Here is a 21,917-nt window from a genome sequence, read left to right on the forward strand (position 1 = left end):
TCCCTTTTCATGCTTCTCCTCATTTTATTTCACACCCATTTCGGAACCTAGAGTGATATCAGATGTAACATTTAAGACGAAAGACAGTCAAATGTGATACAGTGGGATCCAAACACACTGTCACTAGGCCGTTCTCTTCTTCCTTCTCTCCCACTCTCTGATCACCTTCTCATTTACCACCATTACCAAAGCTCTTCCAGAAGGTGGGTGGAAGAGGCAGAAGATGAGCCTCATGACCTGGAGAAGAGAAAAATATGGATGTGGAAACTAGCTTAACCTGAAGTTGTAGGACAACTTTGGGTAGCAACAGGGTTGAGAATGGCAGGAACCACAGCATTATGACAGGGACGTTTTATTTGGACCCAGATGACTCTGTATACCTAAACTTAACCAGTCTCCCAGTGGAGGCGAAACTTATTACTTGGCAGGATATTTGACCCTGTTCTAAGGAGCCACATTTTAAATATTGTGACTGTCAGGAGAAAGAGGGACGGACAGGGTAACAAATTGTGTTTTGCTGACTCACTGCCATAAATCCTTGGGTACTCTGTCTTACTTCTGTCCTTCAGTGTAAAAACATTAAGATCTTCGACTTAAGACCAGTACTGTTTTCCTGGAGATTACCCTGGTTGGCATACCCTGGTTGGCACTGTAGATATAAAGTCTCTTAGTTTCATATAGTAGAGTATATGGTAGGTTATGAATATCTGCTTAATTTTTCATTTTCATCTCAGTAAAAATATTTTCACATTTATGTTCTTCGCTTTTCTACTTATTGACCCTGGAGGGTGGGCAATAAGGGAGAGAAGGCAAAAGGGGGAGCAGGGACTAGGTCATTGTTTCTCAAAGTGGCTCCTTCAGAACCCCTAAGGGATCTGTGGACATATTCTATAATCATGTGTTTTTAATTCAGTGACTTTACTACAATTAAAAACTTAATATAAACATATTTAGGACTTCCTAGATGCCCATCTTGAGACTGAGCCACTTGCTTTTCCCGCCCAAGTTCAGATTTGTTATTTTGATTGTGTTGGCCTTGGTTAACTCTGCAGTGACAAGGGCAGAATTACCTTTTTTGCCCTGGTTTCAATTTTCATAGTTTTGGGTCTTTTCCAAGTGAACTATAAGTTGATTTACAATATTGTGTTAGTCTCAGGTGCAGAATTACTTTTATTGCAGTTTTTCCTTATGTGCAGGTCCACAGGCAGAGTCTTGAAGGTGCATCTAAAAGATGAATCCAGCACATAGGCACATTATGAAAGCATTATTAGAACTTGAGTTTTGTTGAAATAGGCCTGCTTACTTGCTTAAAAGCTTACCTCTGGTTCTTTAATAAAAGCCTGATGTCATGATGTTTGGTACGGTTCAATAGTGTCTGCTGTGCAGTTAACTACAGGGTTTGATAGAATTGGAAATAAAATAAGTTCACGGTTTGACTGATGGTGGATGTACATCCTCTAGTAGTCTCTTGGCTGAGCGGAGACACTGTCTCAGTTGCCTTTTTCCCTCTTACTGTCTGGCTGCCTGTCAGAAAGGCACCATCGTGCAGATGGGGGCATCTCTCATTTATTTAGGCTCTGACTTGTGGTGGAAATCCCTTATAATTAGTGCTTTGTGTACTGGGAGTTGGGAGTATGGTAGCACATGCTGATACATGTCCTTTATTATCTGTCTGACAACACCTGTTACAACGTCAAGTCAGTAAAGCCACCTTTCTGCCAATGGTAATTTTTCTATTTTTGTGTTTTGTGTTTTAGATTAACTTCATCTACCTTGCCAAAAGCACAAAAAGAACTATGCTAACTTTAACTTTGGTATGTACAATTGCATTCCTCCTTGTTTGCAGTGGAACTTTTTTCCCATACAGCTCCAACCCTGCCAGTCCAAAGCCAAAGAGAGTGTTTCTTCAGGTAAGAGCGATTTTGCGTGAGCTATTTGAGATCCTGGAGAGGATCTAGTCAACAGTGAAGCTCGAAACACATAAGTGACTTTTCTACTGTTGACCTGTTAGTTGGTACCTCGAATATTTTGTGTAAGGCAGTGAGGAAAAGACCATCAAGAGGCATTCTTATCAGCTAGAAACACTTCTCCTAAGAGCCTGAATCAGAAATGTCTGCTTGTTGTTCTTATTACTGTTCAAATTACAAAAATATACCTACTTGGAAAAACGAGAGCAAATATGTATCATGGAATAATGAGCTGTCAGAAGTACAGATTGTAAAACTGTGGGCTGAGTAAAAATACGACCTCCTGTCAACTGGCAAAATGAAACAGATTCTTTAAAATGCGGTAAGACTGATCTTAGGTATACGTTCAAGGTAATGTGATAGTGAAAAATATAATAACTTAGATATTAATAAAATGAGATTTAGAACTTTCTTAGATTTCAGGTGTTTCTGCAAACTTTTTAGAGCTGGTGTAAAACAGGAAAAAGAATTTAAGTCCCCTTATTTCCAGTCTTCCTCTCTGTTAGAGGGAATGGAGTGGCCAAACAGAAAAGCCAAGTCATAACCTAGATAATTATTCAAGGACTTGAGTAAGTAGTAATAATATATTTGAACTTAAATATGAGAGAGGAGATTTTGAGAAAGAGCCAACTATTCCTTGTTTTTGTTTCCAGTCCTGTAGGACACAGTGATACATTTTATGTGACAAATTTTACAGTCACATCAGTAGTCATTAGGAAAAGCTAGATTTTTATTTTTAAAAACTCCTGTTCTGATTTGTTTTGGGGTTCTCTTATTCCCCAGTGCCAGCAGGTGACAAACTTTTCCTATAAAGGGCCATAAAATAAATATTTTAGGCTCTGCCAGCCATGTGGTCTCTGTTGCAGCTACTCTGTTTCTACAGAGTGAAAGGAGCCATAGATGACACCTGCAGATGAATGTGGCCATGTTTTAATAAAGCTTTATTTATAAAAATGGCAGCAGGCCATTTGGCCTGTGGGCTGTGGTTTACCCCTGCCCTTTGCAATCCTTTTTCTTTTCCTATTTGATATTCTTCAGGCTGGTTTCCGTTGTTAATAGAGCTATTCCAGATGGAGCATGGTGCCTTTTCAGAGAATTCTGTTAGGCACAGGTCTGTCATCTAGTGGTGAGCTGTGATTCTTATTTTTCTCTGCACATCAATTAGCATGTAACACCCTGAAAGGGAAATGTGTGTGTATTTCTTTTAGAATGTATTTAAGTCCTTTTAGGACTTTTAAGAGTTCTAGTTTTCATGTTTTTTATATCTGAAATAGTAGGTTTTCAGAAAATTTTTATATGAAATTTAAATACAGAATATATTTGTAAGAAATAATAAAGTAATCATGTGAGTATCTATTGAGTTTAAAAGAGCATTAGCTGTATCTTAGAAAACCTCAGTATTCCCTTCTTGATCCCAACTCTTTTGCTCCTCTCTCTCTTACCACCCCCAAAGTACTCACTATCTTAAAGGTTGGAGTTAATCATTATTTTACCACATATGTATTAATCGCTAAACAACAACATATAGTTTTGCCTGTTTTTGAGCTTCTTACAGGTAAGGCCATACCATATACTCTTTGGTGGCTTGCTTCTTATTGCCCAAGAGCATGTCAGAGTCTTCCAGGTTGATCTGTGTCACTGTAGTTCGTTATTTTTCATTGCCGAATAGACTTCTGTCATAGGAGGATGCCCCAATTTATTTGCCCATTCTACTGTTAATGGACATTTGGGTTGTTTCCAGTTTTTGCTAATATGGACAATGCTGAACCAACACTTTTGTACCTTGCAAGAGTTTCTCGAAGGCCCATATTCAGCAGTGGAGTTGCTCACTTGAAGGGTTATGCGCATGTTAACTTTATTAGGTCATCTAAGCAGTCTCCTAAAGTGACTGTGCCGGGGGTGGGTTCCTGTTGCTCAGCAGCCTCATCATTTCTTGGTATTGTCACGTAGTCATTTTGTTAATCTGGGGTGGGGATGTGGGTGAAGGAGTTCAAACAGTAGTTTCCTCATTAGTCGTGTTCTTTTCAGCATATGACTAGAACATTTCATGACTTGGATGGACACGTAGTTAAACGAGACTCTGGAATATGGATCAACGGGTTTGATTATACCGGAATGTCTCACATAACACCTCACATTCCCGAGATCAACGATACCATCCGAGCTCACTGTGAGGAGAACGCACCCCTATGTGGTTTCCCTTGGTATCTTCCAGTGCACTTTCTCATCAGGTTGGTTCATTACTTTTCTTTTAGTTGGGGGTTAGTTTGTTCTCAAGTCCTATCACTGTATCAGTACTTTATTATTTTAACTGGTTAACATAGAAGTTGAGTGCTGTTTATACTATTTTTCTTTTTAATATCACTACAAAAGTTGTATTTCTTTGTGGGATAAAGCACTCAGAAGTTTTTTATTCTCCCCCAAATTTTGCTTTTTCAAATTGGGAAGTCTTTCCTCTAGAAAGCTGAATAGTTAGAAAGCGTAGCCCTCTTAACTGGTCTAACAGATAGCAAGCAGCTAAGCATCAATGTCAAATTGTTTTATTTCTGGGGAGTTTTTATGGTTTGGCTGTGAAGGAATGGATGAGAAGAAATAGGATGGGTAGTGGAATCAAGATCACCTAGGATCCTTGTTCTTAACTTTGGGAAGGTTTTATTACACAATAACCTGGGCTTCAGAGAAACTGACATTGTTTATCATATTCATCAGTTTATGTGTTTATTATATTCTGAGCACTTCCATGAATTATAGTTCAAAATCAACTAATAAAGCAACCTGAATATTGAAGTTACCTTTCCAAATAGGAAAAACTGGTATCTTCCTGCCCCAGAAGTTTCTCCAAAAGAACCTGCTCATTTCAGACTTGTATCCAAAGAACAGACACCCTGGGATTCTGTAAAGCTGACCTTTGAAGCAACAGGTAAGTCATATGGTAGTTTTTTCTTCTCTCTTGTCATTTCTTAAAAATTTTAATATGCACGTATATTTTTTCCTCAAATGTATAATAGTGACCAGCAACTTAGGAAGAACTTGGTGTTTTTAAAAGCAATTGAAGCTGGTTATGATTTTTAAAAGAAAATTTAATAGACTTTATTTTCTAGAGTAGTTTTAAGTTTATAGAAAAATTGACCAGAAAGTACAGAGATTTCCCTATTGTCCTCTCTACCCCCCAGCTTCCCTTATTATTATCCCTTTTGCATTAAGTGTGGTAAATTTCTTTTAACTGATGAGCCTACATTGATACATTATTATTAACTAAAGTCCTTAGTTTACATTAGACTTAGTTCACTCATTGTGTTGTTTAGTTCCATGGGTTTTGACAGATGCATATTGTCATGTATCTACCATTACAGTATCATACAGAGTAGATTCACTGCCCTGAAATCCCGTCTCCACTTATTCACCCCTCTCTCCTCCCTCCCTCTGGCAACCACTGATCTTTTTACTGTCTCCGTTGTTTTGCCTTTTCCAGAATATCATATAGCTGGAATTACACTTTGTAGCCTTTTCGGATTGGCTTCTTTTGTTTAGTAATTTTCACTTAAGGTGCCTTTATGTCTTTTAGTGGCGTGATAGCTCATTTCTTTTTATTGCTGTCAGTGTACCACAGTTTGTTTATCTTCTGAGGAACATCTTGGTTGCTTCCAGTTTTTGGCAGTTATGAATAAAGCTTCTGTACACATCTGTGTGCAGACTTTTGTGTAGAATAGGTTTTCAACTCATTTGGATAAACATCTAGGAGTGCAATTGCTGGACTGTATAGTAAGCTTATGTTTACCTTCGTAAGAAACTGCTGAAGTGTCTTCCAAAGGCAGTATGAATTCCCACCAGCAATGAATGTGAGTTCCTGTTGCTCTACATTCTCACCAGCATTTGGTGCTGTTAGTCTTTTGGATTTTAGCCATTCTTCTTTTTTAAAAAATTTTTAAATTTTATTTATTTTTCTATACAGCAGGTTCTTATTAGTCATCCATTTTATATACATCAGTGTATACATGTCAGTCCCAATCTCCCAATTCATCACACCCCCACCCCGTTGTGGCTTTCCCCCCTTGGTGTCCATACATTTATTCTCTACAGCTGTGTCTCAATTTCTGCCCTGCAAACTGGTTCATCTGTACCATTTTTCTAGGTTCCACATATATGCGTTAATATACGATATTTTTCTCTTTCTGACTTACTTCACTCTGTATGACAGTCTCTAGATCCATCCACATCTCTACAAATGACCCAATTTCGTTCCTTTTTATGGCTGAGTAATATTCCATGGTATATATGTTCCACATCTTCTTTATCTATTCGTCTGTCCATGGGCATTTAGGTTGCTTCCATGCCCTGGCTATTGTAAATAGTGCTGAAATGAACACTGGGGTGCAGGTGTCTTTTTGAATTATGGTTTTATTTGGATATATGCCCAGTAGTGGGATTGCTGGGTCATACGGTAATTCTATTTTTAGTTTTTTAAGGAACCTCCATACTGTTCTCCATAGTGGCTGTATCAAGTTTACATTCCCACCACCAACAGTGCAAGAGGGTTCCTTTTCTCTACACCCTCTCCAGCAATTTTTGTTTGTAGATTTTCTGATGATGTCCATTCTAACTGGTGTGAGGTGATACCTCATTGTAGTTTTGATTTGCATGTCTCTAATAATTAGTGATGTTGAGCAGCTTTTCATGTGCTTCTTGGACATCTGTATGTCGTCTTTGGAGAAATGTCTATTTAGGTCATTTGCCCATTTTTGGATTGGGTTGTTTGTTTTTTTAATATTGAGCTGCATGAGCTGTTTATATATGTTGGAGATTAATCCTTTGTATGTTGATTCGATGGCAAATATTTTCTCCTATTCTGAGGGTTGTCCTTTCCTCTTGTTTATAGTTTCCTTTGCTTTGCAAAAGCTTTGAAGCTTCATTAGGTCCCATTTGTTTATTTTTGTTTTTATTTTCATTACTCTAGGAGGTGGATCAAAAAAGATCTTGCTGTGATTTATGTCAAAGAATGTTCTTCCTACGTTTTCCTCTAAGAGTTTTATAGTGTCTGGTCTCACATTTAGGTCTCTAATCCATTTTAGGTTTATTTTTGTGTATGGTGTTAGGAAGTGTTCTAATTTCATTCTTTTACATGTAGCTGTCCAGTTTTCCCAGCACCACTTGTTGAAGAGACTGTGTTTTCTCCACTGTGTATCCTTGCCTCCTTTGTCATAGAGTAGTTGACCATGGGTGCGTGGGCTTTCTATGCTGTTCCATTGATCTGTATTTGTTTTTGTGCCAGTACCATATTGTCTTCATTACTGTAGCTTTGTAGTATAGTCTGAAGTCATGGAGTCTGATTCCTCCAGCTCCGTTTTATTCCCTCAAGACTGCTTTGGTTTTTTGGGGTCTTTTGTGTCTCCATACAAATTTTAAGATTATTTGTTCTAGTTCTGTAAAAAATGCCATTGGTAATTTGATGGAGGTTGCATAGAATCTAAAAATTACTTTGGGTAGTATAGTCATTTTCATAATATCGATTCTTCCAATCCAAGAACGTGGTATATCTCTCCATCTGTTGGTATCATCTTTAATTTCTTTCATCAGTGTCTTATAGTTTTCTGCATACAGGTCTTTTGTCTCCCTACATAGGTTAATTCCTAGGTATTATATTCTGTTTGTTGCAGTGGTAAATGGGAGTGTTTCCTTAATTTCTCTTTCAGATTTTTCATCATTAGTATGTAGGAATGCAAGAGATTTCTGTGCATTAATTTTGTATCCTGCAGCTTTACCAAATTCATTGATTAGCTCTAGTAGTTTTCTGGTGGCATCTTTAGATTTCTCTATGTATGTATCATGTCATCTGCAAACAATGACAGTTTTACTTCTTCTTTTCCAATTTGCATTCCTTTTATTTCTTTTTCTTCTCTAATTGTTGTGGCTAGGACTTCCAAAACTATGTTGAGTAATAGTGGTGAGAGTGGACATCCTTGTCTTCTTTCTGTTCAGTTTTTCACCATTGAGAATGATGTTTGTTGTGGGTTTGTCATATATGGCCTTTATATTGAGGTAGGTTCCTTTTATGCCTGCTTTCTGGAGAGTTTTTATCATAAATGGGTGTTGAATTTTGTCAAAAGCTTTATCTGCATCTATTGAGATGATCATATGGTTTTTCTTCTTCAATTTGTTAATATGGTGTATCACATTGACTGATTTGCATATACTGAAGAATCCTTGCATCCCTGGGATAAATCCCACTTGATCATGGTGTATGATTCTTTTAATGTGTTGTTGATTCTGTTTGCTAGTATTTTGTTGAGGATTTTTGCATTTATATTCATCAGTGATAGTGGTCTGTAATTATCTTTTTTTGTAGTATCTTTGTCTGATTTTGGCATCAGGGTGATGGTGGCCTCATAGAATGAGTTTGGGAGTGTTCCTTTCTCTGCAGTTTTTTGGAAGAGTTTGAGAAGGATGGGTGTTAGCGCTTCTCTCAATTTTTGATAGAATTCACCTGTGAAGCCATCTGGTCCTGGACTTTTGTTTGGTGGAAGATTTTTAATCACAGTTTCAATTTCATTACTTGTGACTGGTCTGTTCATATTTTCCATTTCTTCCTGGTTCAGTCTTGGAAGGTTATACCTTTCCAAAAATTTGTCCATTTCTTCCAGGTTGTCCATTTTATTGGCATAGAGTTGCTTGTAGTAGTCTCTTAGGATGCTTTGTATTTCTGCGGTGTCTGATGTAACTTCTCCTTTTTCATTACTAATTTTATTGATTTGAGTCCTCTCCCTCTTTTTCTTGATGAGTCTGGCTAATGGTTTATCAATTTTATCTTCTCAAAGAACCAGCTTTTATTTCTATTGATCTTTGCTACTGTTTTGTTTCTATTTCATTTATTTCTGCTCTTTATGATTTCTTTCCTTCTGCTAACTTTGGGTTTTGTTTGTTCTTCTTTCTCTAGTTCCTTTGGGTGTAAGGTTACATTGTTTATTTGAGATTTTTGTTGTTTCTTGAGGTAGGCTTGTATTGCTATAAACTTCCCTCTTTGAACTGCTTTTGCTGCATCCCATAGGTTTTGGATCATTGTGTTTTCATTGTTATTTGTCTCTAGGTATTTTTCGATTTCCTCTTTGATTTCTTCAGTGATATCTTGGTTATTTAGTAACGTATTGTTTAGCCTCCATGTGTTTGTGGTTTTTACGTGTTTTTCCCTGTAATTGATTTCTAATCTCATAGCATTGTTGTCAGAAAAGATGCTTGAAATGATTTCAATTTCCTTAAATTTACTTAGGCTTGATTTGTCACCTAAGATGTGATCTATCCTGGAGAATATTCTGTGCGCACTGGAGAAGAAAGTGTGATCTGCTGCTTTTGGATGGAATGTCCTATAAATACCAATTAAATCTTTCTGGTCTATTCTGTCATTTAAAGCTTGTGCTTCCTTATTCATTTTCTGTTTGGATGATCTGTCCATTGGTGTAAGAGAGGTGTTAAAGTCCCCCACTATTATTGTGTTACTGTTGATTTCCTGTTTTAGAGCTGTTAGCAGTTGCCTTATGTATTGAGGTGCTCCTATGTTGGGTGCATAGATATTTATAATTGTTATATCTTCTTCTTGGATTGTTCCCTTGATCATTTTGTAGTGTCCTTCCTTGCCTCTTATAACATTATTTTAAAGTCTATTTTATCTGATATGAGTATTGCTACTCCAGCTTTCTTTTGATTTCCATTTGCATGGAATATCTTTTTCCATCCCCTCACTTTCAGTCTGTATATGTCCCTAGGTCTGAAGTAGGTCTCTTGTAGACAGCATATATATGGGTCTTGTTTTTGTATCCATTCAGCAAGCCTGTGTCTTTTGGTTGGAGCATTTAATCCATTCATGTTTAAGGTAATTATCGATATGTATGTTCTTATTACCATTTTCTTAATTGTTTTGGGTTTGTTTTTGTAGGTCCTTTCCTTCCCTTGTGTTTCCCACTTAGATAAGTTCCTTTAGCATTTGTTGTAGAGCTGGTTAGGTGGTGCTGAATTCTCTTAGCTTTTGGTTGTCTGTAAAGCTTTTGATTTCTCCATCAAATCTGAATGAGATCCTTGCTAGGTAGAGTAATCTTGGTTGTAGGCTCTCTCCTTTCATCACTTTAAATATGTCATGCCACTCCCTTCTGGCTTGTAGAGCTTCTGCTGAGAAATCAGTTGTTAACGTTATGGGAGTTCCCTTGTATGTTATTTGTTGTTTTTCCCTTGCTGCTTTCAATAATTTTTCTTTGTCTTTAATTTTTGCCAGTCTGATTGCTATGTGTCTTGAGATGTTTCTCCTTGGGTTTATCCTGTATGGGACTCTCTGCACTTCGTGGACTTGGGTGGCTATTTCCTTTCCCATGTTAGGAAAGTTTTCAATTATAATCTCTTCAGATATTTTCTCGGGTCATTTCTCTTTCTGTTCTCCTTCTGGGACCCCTATAATGCAAATATTGTTGTGTTTAATGTTGTCCCAGAGGTTTCTTAGGCTGTCTTCATTTATTTTCATTCTTTATTCTGTTCCGCAGCGGTGAATTCCACCATTCTGTCTTCCAGGTCACTTATCCGTTCTTCTGCCTCAGTTATGCTGCCACTGATTCCTTCTAGTGTAGTTTTCATTTCAGTTATTGTATTGTTCATCTCTGTTTGTTTGTTCTTTAATTCTTCTAGATCTTTGTTAAACATTTCTTGCATCTTCTCGACCTTGCCTCTATTCTTTTCCCGAGGTCCTGGATCATCTTCACTATCATTATTCTGAATTCTTTTTCTGGAAGGTTGCCTAGTTCCCTTCATTTAGTTGTTTTTCTGGGGTTTTATCTTGTTCCTTCATCTGGTACACAGCCCTCTGCCTTTTCATCTTGCGTATCTTTCTGTGAATGTGGTTTTTGTTCCACAGGCTGCAGAATTGTAGTTCTTCTTGCTTCTGCTGCCTGCCCTCTGGTGGATGAAGCTATCTACGAGGCTTGTGCAAGTTTCCTGATGGGAAGGACTGGTGGTGGGTAGAACTGGCTGTTGCTCTGGTGGGCAGAGCTCAGTAAAACTAATCCGCTTGTCTGCTGATGGGTGGGGCTGGGTTCCCTCCCTGTTGGTTGTTTGGCCTGAGGCGACCCAACACTGGAGCCTACCTGGGCTCTTTGGTGGGGCTAATGGTGGACTCTCAGAGGGCTCACACAAAGGAGTACTTCCCAGAACTTCCGCTGCCAGTGTCCTTGTGCTCACAGTGAGACACAGCCACTCCCCGCCTCTGCAGGAGACCCTCCCACACTATCAGGTAGGTCTGGTTCAGTCTCCCGTGGGGGTCACTGCTCCTTCCCCTGGGTCCCAATGCGTATACTGCTTTGTGTGTGCCCTCCAAGAGTGGAGTCTCTGTTTCCCCCAGTCCTGTCGAAGTCCTGCAGTCAAATCTTGCTAGCCTTCAAAGTCTGATTCTCTAGGAATTCCTCCTCCTGTTGCCGGACCCCCAGGTTGGGAAGCCTGACGTGGGACTCAGAACCTTCACTCCAGTGGGTGGACTTCTGTGGTATAACTGTTCTCCAGTTTGTGAGTCACCCACCCAGCAGTTATGGGATTTGATTTTATTGTGATTGCGCCCCTCCTACCGTCTCACTGTGGCTTCTCCTTTGTCTTTGGATGTGGGGTGTCCTTTCTGGTGAGTTCCAGTGTCCTCCTGTCGATGATTGTTCAGCACTTACCGTGACCCCGGTGCTCTCACAAGAGGGAGTGAGAACATGTCCTTCTACTCCGCCATCTTGAACCAATCTCGGATTTTAGCCATTCTTATATTTATGTAGTGGTATCTTCTTACTTTTTCAATTTGCAATTCCCTAATGACATATGATGTTGAACAGCTTTTCATACTTATTTGCCATCTGTATAACTTCTTTGGTGTCTATTTATTAATTTTGTTTTCTTATTGTTGAGATTTAAGGGTTTTTTGTATATATGGGTATAAGTCCTTTATCGTGTAAGTGTTTTGCAAATATTTTCTCCCAGTTTGGCTTGTATTTTCATATCTGAACAGTGTTTTTCGTAGAGCATTAAGTGTTTTAATTTATTGAAGTCCAACTTAATCACTTTTGTTTTATGGAACATGCTTTTGGTGTTGTGTCTAAAAATCATTGCCAAACCCAGGGTGTCTAGATTTTCTCTGATGTTACCTTCTAGAAGTTTTAAAATTCTGCCTTTTACACTTAGGTGTGTGATATATTTTGAATTAATTTTTGTGAAAGGTATAAGTTCTGTGTCTAGACTCATGTTTTTGCATGTGGATTTCCAGTTGTTCCAGTACCATTTGTTGAAGACTGTCCTGTCTCCACTGGGTTGCCTTTCTTTCTTTGTCAAAGATCAGTTGACTATATTTGTGTGGGGCTATTTCTGGACCCTATATTTGTTCTACTCATCTATTTCTCTGTTCTTTTCCCATTACTGCACTGTCTTCATCTCTTTAGCTTTATAGTATTTCTTGAAGTTGGGTATATCAGTCTTCCGACTTTCTCTTCAGTATACTGATTATTGCTTGTCTTTTGTCTTTCTATATATCACTTTGTCAATACCCACAAAATAACTTTTTGGGATTTTGATTGGAATTGCATTGAACCTGTGGATCAAGTTTGGGAAAATGACATCATTATTGACTCTTCCTATCCATGACATGGAATGCCTCTCCATTTATTTGTATCTTATTTGATTTTTTTTGTAGTTTCACAGTTTTGCTCACATAGATCTTGTACATACTTTGTGAGGTTTATACCTAAGTATGTCGTTTTTGAGGTGCTAATGTAAATAGTATTGTTCATTGCTGGTATATAGGAAAGCATTTAACTTTTGTATGTTAATCTTGTATCCTGCAGCCTTGCTATAACTGTTTATTAGTTCCAGGATTTTTTTGGTTGATTCTTCTGGATTTTCTACATAGATGATCATGTCATTTGCAAACAAAGACAGTTTTATTTCTTCCTTCCCCATCTTTATACTTTTTATTTCCTTTTCTTATCTCATGGCATTAGCTAGGACTTCCAGTATGGTCTTAAAAATGAGTGGTAAGAGGGATCATCCTTACCTTGTTCCTGATCTTAATGGGAAAGCTTTCTTACCAACTGAGTATAATGTTAGCTGTAGGTTTTCTGTAGATGTTTGTCAGATCAGGCTGAGGCAGTTCCCATCTATTTTTAGTTTGCTAAGAGTTTTATTCTGAATGAATGTTGGATTATGTCAAATACTTTCCTGTCTTTTGATATGATCATGTGGTTTTTCTTCTTTAGCATGTTGATGTCATGCATTACATTACTTGATTTTCAAATGTTGAACCAATCTCACATACCTGGAATAAATTCTACTTGGTCATAGTGTATAATTCTTCTTATATGTTGTTGGATTTGATTTTCTAATATTATGTTGAGGATTTTTACGTCTGTGTTCATGAAGGAGTCCTAATCTTTAAGTTTTCCTGTAACGTCTTTGTGTGGTTTTGGTGTTAGAGTAATGCTGGCCTCACAGAATTAGTTAGAAAGTATTCCTTCTGCTTCTGTCTTCTGGAGGAGATTGTAGAGAGTTGGTATAATTTCTTCCTTAAATGTTTGGTAGCATGCACGAGTGAACCCATCTGGGCCTGGTTCTTTCTGTTTTGGAAAGTCATTAATTATTGATTCAATTTTGGGGCCTACAGTGTTCATAATATTCTTTTATTATCCTTTTACTGCATGTGGGATCTGTAGTGATGTCACCTCTTTCATTTCTGAGATTAGTAATCTGTGTCTTCTCTCTTTTTTTCTTAGCTTGGCTAGAGGTTTATCAATTTTATGGATCTTTTCAAAGAACCAGTTTTTGGTTCTATTGATTTTCTCTCTTGACTTCCTATTTCAGTTTCATTAATTTCTGCCCTATTTTTAAGTATTTCTTTTTTTCTGCTTAGTTTGGATTTAAATACTCTTCTTTTTCTAGCTTATTGAAGTGGAGGCTTAGATTATTGACTTTAGATCATCTTTTTTAGTGTATGTATTCAATGCTACATCTTTCCCCCTAAGCTCTATTTTGGCTGCATCTCACAAATGTACAATTTTAGTTCAATTTATTTAAAAATTTCTCTTGAGCTTCTTTGACTCATTTGTAATTTAGAAGTATGTTCTTTAATCTTCAAATATTTTGGATTTTCCAGCTGGTTTTCAATATTTATTTCTACAATTTCATTGTGGTCTGAGAGCATACTTTATATGATTTCTATTCTAAATTTGTTGAGGTATGTTTTATGGTGCAGGATATGGTCTCTCTTGGTGAATGTTCCATGTGAGCTTGAAAAGAATGTGTATTCTGGTGTTGGATGAAGTTCTATGAATGTTTTTGATGGTGGTGTTTTAGTTCAGCTGTAGATCCTCACTGATGTTCTGCCTGCTGGATTTGTCAGTTACTGTAAAGGGTTGTTGAAGTCTCCAACTGTGATGGTGAATTTGTCTTTTTCTCTTTCCATTCTGTCAGTTTTTGCCTCACCTATTTTGGTCTGCTTTTTAGGCACATAGCAATTATATTTGTTTGATTAAACTGATATATTAGCATTTTGATTATACTTGTTAAAAATTATTTTAAGTGGTTTAGAGCTTTCAATAAGTTCACTTTCAAGTAACACTATACTGCTTCATGGGTAGTACAGATGCTTTATAATGTAATATTCCCAATTCTTCCCTCCCTGGGATTCTGTAAAGTTGACCTTTGAAGCAATGGGTAAGTCAGACAACATTTTTTTTTTTCTCTTTCTCTTTCACTTCTTAAACTTTATAATATGTTGCATGTGAGCTTTTTTCCCCTCAGATTTATTATCGTGACCAGCAATTTGGGAGCTTATAGTGTTTCTAAAAACAAACTGAGGCAGATAATAATTTTTAAGGAGCCTTACTGAAACTTTTAGTGTCAGATATTAGTTGTCAGGTAGATCCAAAACAGCATTTGGCCCGGCATTAGTAGACAGTGTGACTTTATTTACCTTTCTTGGTATATTTACTATGTTTAAAACTAGTAGTTAGCTCCTTGAGCTACTCAACTGGTGTTCTGGCTTTTAAGTCTTGTCTCTCATATTATTTTTAAAAAATACATTTGATCATGTCACTTCCCTACTTAAAGAACTTTTAACGATTTCCTGTTGCCGCAGAATACATCCAAATTCTTTGGCAAAGCATGTTTGGTCTTCGGGAGTTTGGCCCAGGTACCCATTTAAACTTTTTTCAGCACTTCCCTTGGTGCATTCCTTAGCTACATCCAACTGCTCCTTTCTGTCCAGTCAAACACACACTCACTCCTGGTGAGAGAGAGATTTTCTTGCTACTACCTCCCACCCAAACTCTGTGTTTCTCCCCTAGGCAAAATGCCAAGATTACTCTGACCTATCTCTCCCATCTTCTCCAACAGAGTAAGCAACTGCTACCCTTTTTCTTTCCTTTGTACATATCTTGATTGTAGCGCTGACCTCCTTGTATCATGATTATTTAGTCAAGGGAGGCAGACATGGTGGCTTCTTATCCTTCTTTCACTTGGTGCCCAGTGAAATCACTGACACATAATGGGCACTCAGATGTGTTGAGTTAAATTAAATTTGTCAGCTTTTTTCTTTTTAAAGAAAATATGTGAACAAACACCATACTAGATGTTTCCAGTGAAGGTATTTTGTGGATAGGATTGACATTTAATTTAGATCAGTAAATTCTGAGTACAGATTGTCCTCCATAATGTGGTGGGCTTCATCCAATCAGTTGAAGGCCTTAAAAAAAAGACTCTCCTCCTCCAAGGAGCGGGGGTCTTGCCACCACAGCCTAGGAATTCAAATTCGGCTCTTCCCTGAGTCTCCAGCCTGCCAGCCCCTACTGCAGATTTTGGATTTGCCAGTCTCTACCATTACATGAGCCAGTTCTATAAAATAATTCTCTTTCTCTTTCTCTACACATCCTATTCTGTTTCTCTAGAGAACCCTAATACAGGAAGTTCATTTTTAAAAGTTCCTGCTACTGTTCACTCTGTACTTTAATTACTGAGTTTAAAAAAAAAGGTTGAGGTACTTCCCTGGTGGTGCAGTGGTTAAGAATCCACCTGCCAGTGTAGGGGACATGGGTTTGAGCCCTGGTCCAGGAAGAGCCCACATGCCGTGGAGCAACTAAGCCTGTGAGCCACAAGTACTGAGCCGTGTGCCACAACTACTGAAGCCCGCACACCTAGAGCCCATGCTCTGCAACGAGAAGCCACCACAGTGAGAAGCCCACACACTGCAAACAAAGAATAGCCCCTGCTCACCACAACTAGAGAAAGCCTGTGCTCAACAACGAAGACCTGATGCAGCCAAAAATAAATTGAAAAAAAAAAAAAAAAAAAAGTTGATAGAAAGTTGCCCAGGATTTTATGAGTGAAAGGTATCTTCATACGTAACTTCCCCCTTGTTTATTTTTATTCATTCATATATATATGTACATACATTTTTAAGGCCTAATTTACATACATTGACACGTCCAGATCTTGTACAGTTCCTTTAGTTTTGATAAAAGCATACATATACATATGCCCATGTAACCACTATCAAAACACAAAACATTTCCATCACCCCAGAAAGTTCCCTTACACTAAAGTCTCCCTGCCCTGGAGAAGCAACTTTCTGATTCCTACATTGACAGATTCGATTTGCCTGCTCATTCTCGAACTTCATATACATGGAATCACCCACTGTGTAATATTCTGTGTCTGGTCATTAAGCATAATGTGTTTGAGATTGAGCTGTGTTGTTTTTGAGTATCAGTATTTTGTTCCTGTTCATTGCTGAGTAGTATTCAGTGCATGACTATACCACAGCTTATCATTCTCTTGTTGATGGACACCTGGGCAGTTTCCAGTTTGGGGCTAATATGAATAAAGCTATTATGAACATTCTTGTACAAAGCTTTTTGGGAATATGTTTTCCACTTCTCTTGGATAAATATCTAGGAGTGGAATTGTTTGGTTCATAGGACAGACTTAGGTTTAACTTTTTTTTTCAGTTTTTCACTCCCACCAGTAGTATACGAGAGTTCCAGTTACTCCACATTCTCACCAGAATTTACTGGTCTTTTTCATTTTATCATTTCTTGTGGGTGTTTAGTAGTAGTACCTCTTGCATTTCCTCTGATAATTAAGATGTGGAACACTTCTGTAAGTGCTTACTGGCCATTCACCTGTTTTCTCATGTCTTTTTCCCTTTTAAAAACTGAGCTTGTTGTCTTATAGGAGTTCATACATTCTAGATAAAATCCTTTATCAGATAACTAGTGTTATCAAGATTTCTTGCCCATTCATTTTCTTAGTGATGTCTTCTGATGTGAAGAAGTTTAAAATTTTTATGAAGTCCATTTTATCAGGTTTTTCTTTCAGGATTAATGCTTTATGTGTCTTCCAAAAAAAGCTTGCCTACCCAGAGATCATGAATTTAGACTTTTTCTTTTAGAAACTTTATAGCCTTAAGCTTTTATGTTTAAGCCTAGGATGCACCTTGAGTTAATTTCTGTATATGGTGTGAGGTAGAGGTCAAGGTCCTTTTTCCTTTATAGATATCCAGTTGTTCTAGCACCATCTGTTGAAAAGACTTTGCTCATTGAATTGCTTTGGTGCCGTTGTCAAAAATTATTTGACTGTGTATGGTACTGGCACAAAAACAGAAATATAGATGAATGGTACAGGATAGGAAGCCCAGAGATAAACCCATGCACATATAGGCACCTAATTTATGACAAAGGAGGCAAGAGCATACAATGGAGAAAAGACAGCCTCTTCAATAAGTGGTGCTGGGAAAACTGGACAGCTACATGCAAAAGAATGAAATTAGAACACTACCTAACACCATACACAAAATTATTTGACTGTATATACCTCAGCTTTGCCCACTTTTTACTGAAATTTCTCTTCTACAAGTAGTTTGTTTGGTTTTTGTATTTTCTTTCAGTTTAACACAGCAGGGACTTGAAAATCTTGTAAGCGAGGGAAGCTGGAGGACACAAGATGGTAGTAGTGAAATAATAATATTTGGTAGTTAACCAGTGGGATGAAGCACTTATGGGAAGGAAGTGCCTTAGCTGACACTTCTGTAGGTGAATACTTCGGTTTTCTAGGCTTTAAAATTTTAATTAGAAATAAATTTATTTTGCACTAATTGGTTTTCTTGTTCATGCCAGTAATTTTTTATTTTATTTAAGTGCCAGCCTATAAAAAGGAAGCACAGAAAAATTCAAACCTTTCTCTATCCTTTATGCACCATATGGAGAATTCCAATAAAATTCAGGTTCCTGGCAGGCAGGTTGTACACCTACTGCCCTGTGTTTTGTGATTACAAATGACAAGAAATCATTTTTTAAAAAAATTATTTTTTGACGGTATGTGTGCAGGTCTGTTTGTGCATGTTACCACACTTTTAATTATAGAAGCTTTATAATTTAATGATTGGGAGAGTTAAGATCCTTTGTAGTTTTTTAGTATCTTCCTTGCCATTTTTTGCATGCTTATTTTTCCATTTTAGTATTTAGACTTTTAGTATCATCTAATATAAAACATATTGCTAATTGGTATTTAGGGGAGTATCATAATAAATTTATAAATTAAGGAGACCCTGACATACAATGTTGAATCACCCTATCCATGAACCTGGAAATGTCTTTGCATTTGTTCGATCAGTTCTACTTTCGTGTCTTTCAGGAGTGCTATAAAGGTTTTGTTGCTACTATCATTATGTCCTCAAACTGGCTGTATTTTTTATGTATGAAGGCAGTTGACGTCTGTATGTCAATTTTCTATCTTGCTACCTTTCTGAATCTTCTTGTTTTAGTTAACCACTGATACTAGGGTTCTCCAGGTATACCAGGAATTGCCAAAATTTAAAGGGCCAGATAGTAAATATTTTAGGCTTTGCCATATGTTTCCATGATAGATTCTTGTTTGTTTGTTAACCACTCTTTAAAAACGTAAAATCCATGCTTAGCCTGAGAGCCATACAAATACAGACCTCAGGTGTATAGTTTACTACTTACTGTATATCATCTGCAGATAATTTTTCTTTACCAACTCTTATGCCTCTGATTTCTATCTAAATAGCTAATATTTCTAGCGCTAATAGGATAGAACTGTTGTGGAGATGGTGAGCATCCTTGCCTTGTTCTTGATATTAGAACCAAGGTCTCTAGTGTTTTCCTATTGTATAAGATATTGACGTTAGGACTAAGGTATATATTTTTTAATCATGTTAAACAAGCATTCATCACTTGTCATTCCTTGAATGTTTTTTTTAGGGAATGGATTTTAGATTTTAATTTTGTGAAAAGCTTTTTTAGCATCTACAAAACTAATGATGGGATTTTTCTTCCTTGGGTCTTTTAAATGTGTATCTTACCAGGTCACACATAGGCTATTATTTTCTTAATGTGATGTTGGATTTGTTTGCAAATATATTATTTAGAAATTCCACATCAGTGTTCATTAGTGATATCGGTTTGTGTTGTTTGGGGCTTTTTTTTGCGGGGGGGGGGGGGTGGGTTGGTATTGTCCTTATCAGATTTAGGTATACATCATAAATGTATTGAGTGTTACACATCATGAAAACAGTTGGTAAGTTTTCCTTAATTATCATTTTCATGCAACAGTTTATGGTGCATTTAGAAACGCTTGAATTCCTTTCTAAACTCACCTGGGCCTGGTGCTTTTCCTTAGGGCAGTTTCTTAATAATTTTTCTAGGGAAATTGGTTTGCTTTAGCTTTATTATGTTTATTATCTCTGCTCTAGCTTTATTATCTCTTATCAGTTTTGATAATCTGTATTTTCCTAGCAGAATAGCCATTTCATGTGGGTTTTCAAACTTACAGAAGGCGGCAGAGTGGTTATGTGTGATTTTTTAAACAACTTCTGCTTATTTTTCTTATTTCTCTTTGTGTATATACTTGTTTTCTCTGCTCCACTCTCCTTTCCCTCCGTCTCTTTTCCAATCAGGTTACTTAGTGGTTGTCTTGTTAATTTAAAAAAATAACAGATTGATTATTAGGTCTGTTTCTTCTATTCTCTATTTCATTGATTTCTAGTTTTTCCTTTCTTGTCTTTTTAAAAACTCTGTCCACTTGCCTGAAATAACCTTTGTTTTTTATGCTTTCTGAATCTCTTTAAGTATGTTACAGTATGTGATTAGGTCTAGCTTTTGTAAGCTAAGTTAAACTTTTTTTTCTTTTAGCAGCTGGGTTAGGTCTTTTCACATTTATTTTTACTGTATAATGCTTTTGGTCTCAACTTTCTCAAAATATTTATAATTACGTGTGTTTTATCTGCTATATTCCTTTTTCTATGATGTGCTTGTCTTGCTCTTGAAAAAAGTAGTTTCTGGCATATAATGTTTATATTTTTGGTTTGATTGCCTGTTATTTAACCTTTTACTATCTGTGTGTCAGTGTTTAATTGTATTCTTTAACTCTATTAGCTTATACAACAGTTTATCTGCTTTGCCCTTTCCCTCTGTGTTTGTTACATGCAACATTTGCCCATTAGCCTTCCACCCTCACCTCAATATTTGCCTTAATAATGTATGTGGATATATTAAAATCCTCACTGTCAGTTCTTTTGCTATAGTTTTTGCAGTTATCTCTTGGGTTAGATGAAGCTTATTCTCTAGATTTCTGAAGAAGGGCTCACGAGTGGTAAGGTTCTTGCATGTTTAAATGACCAGACCAAGATGTAAACAGAGGTTTTCTCATTATAAATTCTGTGCCTTTTCTGCCGCACCTCAATACTTACCTTTGTTGATACACACTGAACGTCCAACCTGGCAGACCTTTTTTAGGTTTGTACTGAGTGTCTTAAAAGTGATATAAAGCATTGAACTTCGTAGTCTGCTTTGGGTGGTGGGTTTCTTTTCTTGTTGCTTTTTCAAAGATTGTTTTAACTATTCTTCCTTCCTCTTATCGTACAGGACCAAGCCATATGTCATTCTACGTTCGAACCCACAAAGGGTCTACACTTTCTCAGTGGTCTCTTGGCAATGGCACCCCAGTCACGAGTAAAGGAGGGGACTACTTTGTATTTTATTCCCATGGACTCCAGGCCTCTGCATGGCAGTTCTGGATAGAAGTACAGGTGGGAACTTCCCAGTATTGCTGGTATTACTGATCAGGTTTCCAGGTGGTATTTGGCAAGAACCTTGGGATCAGTGCTCTTGCCTTCCTAGCACTAGAGAAGTAACTAATTTTCTCCTCCAGGTCTTGGAAGAACAGCCTGAAGGAGTGGTCACTGTGGCCATTGCTGCCCACTATCTTTCTGGGGAAGACAAGAGATCCTCCCAGCTGGATGCTCTGAAAGAGAAGTTCCCAGATTGGACATTTCCCTCTGCCTGGGTGTGCACCTACCATCTCTTTGTGTTTTAGTCTTGTGGATGAGCTCTAAGTACATGCCCACGGTTTCTCCTGGTGTTTCATGGATGTTTGTATGTAAGTCAATGAATTAATGAGCATATGTTCAAAGAGCTTTGTGGTCTAACACTCTTCAGGGCCCAGCACTGTCTGTAATGGTTATGCTGTGGGGTAGTGTGCATGGCCCTTCTGACACTTGAAAATACCAGTTTTATGGCACTTAAGCACATGTGGGTACTGCCACTTACCTACATAGGTCATTTTGTATGACCTTAAGGACGAAAGCCAACAAACCACTTTAATAGTTGTCCCCTTAGGATCATGAAAGATGCAGAAGGTACTGTAAGTCCACTGTTAGTGAGACAAATGACATTTCCAGTTAAAGCCCAAGAGCATTTTTTTGTGTCATTGGATGGTAGGTTAAATATCATTCACAGGAGTAATGAGGCCTAACTCTGTAGGTCATTAGAAGGCAACTGCGGTAAAGACTGGGGAAGCACCATTGGGCTTTTGAGGTCCCAGCCTGTGCCGAGAGCTCTGCTTCTGCATCCAGCCTTTAGTGTGCTTTGCATCTCCGAAGCC

At 37.5% G+C, this 21,917-nt stretch overlaps 1 protein-coding gene across 2 annotated transcripts in view; it reads left to right on the forward strand.

Annotated features, from left to right (window-relative positions):
- Positions 1–21,350, forward strand: part of ERMP1 (endoplasmic reticulum metallopeptidase 1) — a 49,811-nt gene extending 28,461 nt beyond the window's left edge. For both annotated transcript variants that reach the window (XM_065879488.1, XM_065879490.1), the window contains 5 exons: positions 1,758–1,910; positions 3,996–4,198; positions 4,772–4,887; positions 20,900–21,063; positions 21,186–21,350. In XM_065879488.1, the coding sequence (XP_065735560.1) occupies positions 1,758–1,910; positions 3,996–4,198; positions 4,772–4,887; positions 20,900–21,063; positions 21,186–21,350 (801 nt within the window). The remainder of the gene's footprint in view (positions 1–1,757; positions 1,911–3,995; positions 4,199–4,771; positions 4,888–20,899; positions 21,064–21,185) is intronic.
- Positions 21,351–21,917: the final 567 nt, after the last annotated feature.

This window comes from Phocoena phocoena, chromosome 6, assembly GCF_963924675.1.
Source record: "Phocoena phocoena chromosome 6, mPhoPho1.1, whole genome shotgun sequence".
Classification (NCBI taxonomy): Eukaryota; Metazoa; Chordata; class Mammalia; order Artiodactyla; family Phocoenidae; genus Phocoena; species Phocoena phocoena.